General features: G+C 66.4%; 1 protein-coding gene across 1 annotated transcript; it reads right to left on the reverse strand.

Moving 5' to 3' along the window:
* Positions 1–601: 601 nt before the first annotated feature.
* H696_02878 (hypothetical protein) lies at positions 602–4,915 on the reverse strand (the record flags this gene model as incomplete). Its single annotated transcript, XM_009496773.1, has 4 exons — positions 4,521–4,915; positions 2,820–4,300; positions 2,497–2,605; positions 602–2,361 (listed from the first exon to the last, which is right to left on the reverse strand). Exons 1-4 carry the CDS (start codon positions 4,864–4,866, stop codon positions 602–604), a joined length of 3,696 nt encoding a protein of 1,231 aa, XP_009495048.1. The 5' UTR covers positions 4,867–4,915.
* Between the last annotated feature and the right edge of the window lie 51 nt (positions 4,916–4,966).

Genomic DNA, 4,966 nt, shown 5'->3' on the forward strand with positions numbered 1-4,966 from the left:
GGAGGGGAAGATGATGGGGGGGGGCATTCCAGGGTGCACTAAAGGCGACACATGATCAGACGGCGGCTCCAGATCGGTCTTTAGGTTTGCCGTCAGATCACATATCCCGCGAGATGGTCAGCCGGCACGCCGGGGTATCGCGTCTGGAGCCGGGCGCCTCGGCATCCCAGCCGGGAGGCCTGCGAGGGCGCGCAGGATGCGCGGAAAAAACAACACGAAAAAAACAACCAACTGTGTTTCGCGCGCGCGCGCGTGTGTGTGTGCATGAGGAGGGGGAACATATTTTCAAGCATGTATTTCGGTGGGGCATGAGGCTGAGACGGCGCACACATGCGTGCACACGCCAAGGAGACAAAGGGGGACCGGGAGCGAGGCGAGAAAAGGAGGCAGAAGGGAAGCAAGGACAGTCATCTATCGCCCCTCTCCGCGGTCCCCCTGCATGGGTTGTGTAAATATATATATATATGTAAATATATATGTGTGGCTGGGTGGGTGGAGAAGGGGGGAAGGGCGAGGTGCGCGCCAGGCGCCCACCAGCTTCAGCCGGCTACTACACGCCCCCCAATCTCCGCTGGGTGTGCGAGCCGCCTCTCTCTCTCTCTCAGAGAGCCAGCTCGCTGGCTTCCGGATCCCGGACCAGCAGAGGCAGGTGTACCGACGGGGGCACCATGTCGCCCGGCCGACAGGAGCAGTGGTTTCTAATGTCCTGCCGGGCACCCTTGGAGAGGAGGTAGGCGATCAGGTGGTCGTCTCGCAGCAGGGCCGCATAGTGGAGGGCCGTATTACCGAAGGCGTCCTGGGCATCGACATTGGCGCCATTCTGAAGGAGGAGCTCGGCCAGGGGAAGGTTCAATGTGGAGATGGCCGTATGCAGGGCCCCCATGCCGAGACGCACGCGACTCAAGTACACCGGGGCCGCTTCCAGTGAGAGGGGGAAGAAGAAGGCGCCGCCCGGTCGCGAGGAGGAGGAGGAGGACGACGAGGAGGAGGACATGCCGCCGGTGGGAGAAGTGGTGGCGGCGGGTGGCGGCGTAGGGCCCGGGGCCGGAGCCAAAGACAGGGCACTGCCCTGGCTGCGGGTTGGGCTGTCATGCGGCCGTTCCAGCGCCAGGCCGGTGGGAGTCACGGCCGACGGCGTGCGCGGACTCAGGCCAGCCCCCCCGGGCATGGTGCCGGATTGGGTGGTGACCGGCGAGAGGGCAGCCAGGTCCTTGGCCGACGGGGCCGCGGCCCCACCGACCGCGCGTCGGACACGCTGCGGGGTGATGATCGGGTCGTCGTCCGACTCATCATCAGACACATCGTCATCGTCGGACACATCATCATCGTCATCGGACCAGGACAGCAATGAGCAGGCCGAGTCCAGGGTTTCGGAGGATTCCGAAGAGAAGAGCCCCCCGGCAGGCCGGTGGTGGATGGGCAAGCCGGCGTCCTTGGCGGAGGCGCCTACGGTGGGGGCGGCGGCGGCGGCGGTAGTGGCGGCGGGAGCCGCCGCGACCAGCTCATTCTGATGGTGAGGGGAGATGGTGGTGGTGGTGGTGGTGGAGGTGGGGGTGACGGCGGCGGCGGCGGCGGCGGCGGCGGCGGCGGGCTGCTCTCTGTTGGGGTGGAGGAGGAGCTGGTGCGAGTCCGGCCGCAAGAGGTGGTGATGGAGGTGGAGATCCTCACCGGGGCCGGACTCGATGTCGGAGGAGGTGATGTCCGACTCGTCGCTCGAGGAGGACGAGTCGTACGAGTGAATGGATGCATGGGACCCGGAGGTGGGGATGCCGCCGGGGATGTCGCCGGCGCCGGTGCCACCGCTGGCCGAGCTGCTCCCACCCGGGGTCAGGCGCTTGGATCGGGTGACCGCGGCCGAGCGCTTGCGCTCGGCGGCCAGCTCCTCCACGGCACAGAGGGCCGTCACCTCGTCCAGGAACTCGAGCCCATTCACATCGGCCCCGAGAGGCAGCGTGTGCAGGGTGCCGAGCGGGTCGCCAAAGCGCACATACGCCAGCATCTTGCGAACGAGCAGGCGCGCCTGCTCCGCCGCCGGGAGGGCCAGCTCAGCCGGCAGGAGCAGCGGCCGGACAAACAACTTTTGCGAGTACTTGGCGATGATATAGCGCTGACGCTCGTCCCGGGGGGCGCCCTGGGGGGGCTTGCTGATGAGGGCCCCTTCGGTGGAGGGGTCGCCGCCGGAGGCCGGCCCCCCCGGTGGGGGGGTCGCCCCAAGCAGGGCCTCTAGGATGGAATTCGACCGGTCATTGCCGAGGGACACCTGCATGGCCACCAGCTCCGGGGTCCAGCTCTGGACGTCCAGGGTGGAAGAGCGGATCTTGGTGATGTGAGTGCCGAGGGATCGGTGTACACCGGAGCAGCCTGAGCCGCGCGAAGCCGCCAACGCAGAGGGGGGGGGGGGGAGAAAAGGGCAGGGACATGGTCAGCATCGGGAACATAGCGACCCGCCACCGGGAGGGAGCAAAGCCGGGAAAGGAACAGAGGACCGGCACGCACCAAGGCAAATGCACACGCCAAGGTTGATGGAGCACCAGTCGGGATTGGCAGCGCCACAGTCGGCGCACTGGAGGTTGGAGGGGACCTGCGTGGTGATTTGGTCGTGGATCTATGGGCAAAATGCGCGCGCACACACATGCAAGCGAGGCGGTCAAAGGGGGGAGGCAAGCAGACAGCAGAAGGGCCATGTCAAAGTGCGGAAGTTAGAACACGGGCCAAGGGGAGTCGCATGAAGAAGAGGGGACGGGGGGGGGGGGACAAAGCACGGAGGAAATGCACAAGGCCATGCCCCACTTGCTGGGCCAGGGCGCCGGCCGACGCACACTCATTTCCCCAGCACGGACGTCGGATGTGTGAAGCGGCCCGTGCAGCGAAGACTCGATGGACTTCTGGATGACCTGGATCCAGGTGGAAAGCTCCTCCTCGGACATGGCCTGGTAGAGGCGCCGCGAGGAGGGGGAAATGAGCTCGAAGCAGAATCGGCGCTCGGCCTTGGGGGCCGAGCGGACCGAGCAGGTCCGAAGATCGGTGCTGGTGCCGCCCCGAGGCCCGGGCTTCCAGTGGGCATACTCATGCAGAGCCCCCTCACTCACCACGCACCAGACCTTGCGCCATTCGCGAGTGGCGGTCTTCTGGTGCATGGTATAGAGGAACCCCTGGCGGCCGCGGGCCAAGGCGCGCGGGTCATTCCCGTCATTCATCGGGTCCAGGTCGCGGATGCCATGGTACTTGGAGGCCGCCCCGGCAGACAGGCCCCCGCCAGGCCGGCCGACCAGGATATTCCTCCCGAAGAGGGACACCACACGCTGCTCGTGCTGGCGGATGCGCAGACGGTCGGCCGCCTCGCGGCTGCCATCCTGGATGCTTTGGCGCACGGTGTCGCGCTCGTTGCGCCACGTGTGGGCATTGGTCCAGCCCTGGGAAATGTGGTCCACCAGGGAGGCCTGCTTGGTGGCCATGCGCGAGGATAGCTGGCCCAGCTTCGAGTGCCAGGTGGCATGCTTCTCCACCAGGGAGCTGGCGTAGTGCTGGATTTCCTGCTCCTTCAAAACAAAGAGGCTCTCCATGTTGGTCAGGTAGTCGTAGCGAATCAAATTGTAGGACCCCTGCCGGTGGATGTACTTCTTGTCGATTTGGATCAGCTTTTCCGGGCGCTTGTGCGCATAGGTGCTGAGGTACTTTTCCAGGAAGGCATGGTACGAGGCGGAGGTCTTGTCGAAGTCCGTCTTCATGTCTTCCAGCCGGCGGAAGTCCGTTTCGCACATTTGAACCAGCGGATCGATGAGAATGCACCGGATGTGGTACCGGTAGGACTCGTGCGCCTCGCCCTCCTGCGAGAAGATGGATGACAGGTAGTCCGTGGCCGAGGTGACGCCGCGGAAGGCCGAGAAGCTGGCCAGGAGTTGGGTCTGTGCGTTCTGGATGGCCTCGATGCTGGCCTCGTAGGCCTGCAGGGCGGCCAGCAATCCCCGGACCTTCTGCGTGAATTGGTGAGCATCGCGCTCCAGCTCGTCCACCGTGGCCCGGAAGAGGGGGCCCTCCTCGGTGGATGTGGCCTCGGCCAGGATGGTGGCACTGCCGGCCGGGGCGGAGCCGCCGGGCCCGGTGCCGGTGGCGCTGGCCGAGGACGATGCCCCGGCGGGGCCGGTCACGCCGGGCCCCGGGGTGGCGGCCGACCCGGTCCCGGTGGCGGGGAAGTTATAGGAGGACAGCGATTGGGTCGAGCTGCTGAAGGGGATTTTGCCCGATCGCACGGACGCCGTGTCGCTGGATGCGTGCCTATTTGACGAGGCATCTGGCAGGGCTGCACCCAGGGGACCGGGATGGCGGAAGCGCATGCGGGCATGGTAAGAAGTCGAAAGGTGAAGCCCATGGACGAGAGAGCAGCCAATCAAAACCCCGGGAAGCCTGGTGTCCGGCTCTGCCGCCTGCCTGCTACCCCCCCGCCCCCCACCCCACCCCACCCCACCCCGGGAGTGGCAGCACTGGCAACCGGCCACAAGGCACGACGGACAACAACGCACAGAGAGAGGCAGAAGAAATGGACGAGGCAGAGGAGGCCGGGGCCGGGGGCGAGGCGATGCCCCCGCCGGGAGCTGTTGATCCTGATGAAAACCCGGCCCCGGTGCTCGATTGTGAGGCCATCCCGAGGGCCGAGGTAGAGGGGGCCAGCGAGCTGGATGACCCGAGGGGGCCGGTGTTGGCATTGCCGGATCCCGGGGCGCCGGGCCCGGACCCGCTCGCAGAGGATGAACCTGACCCCGGGCCTGAGGAGGAAGAGCTGGAAGAGCTTGAGGCGAAGATGTTGACACTCCGGGCGATGCGGAAGATGTTACCCGGCGAGGAGGGGTGGCTGTTGGAGGAAGTCATCGTGCGAAGTGGCCGACCGGGGGCGCAGGGCCGGAGGGATGCGGGGAAGGAAGGAAGGAAGGGGGGGGGGGGGCCCACAGGGGACACACTGCTCCGCTGG

The sequence above is a fragment of the Fonticula alba genome (genome assembly GCF_000388065.1).
Source record: "Fonticula alba strain ATCC 38817 unplaced genomic scaffold supercont2.4, whole genome shotgun sequence".
Lineage (NCBI taxonomy): Eukaryota > Rotosphaerida > Fonticulaceae > Fonticula > Fonticula alba.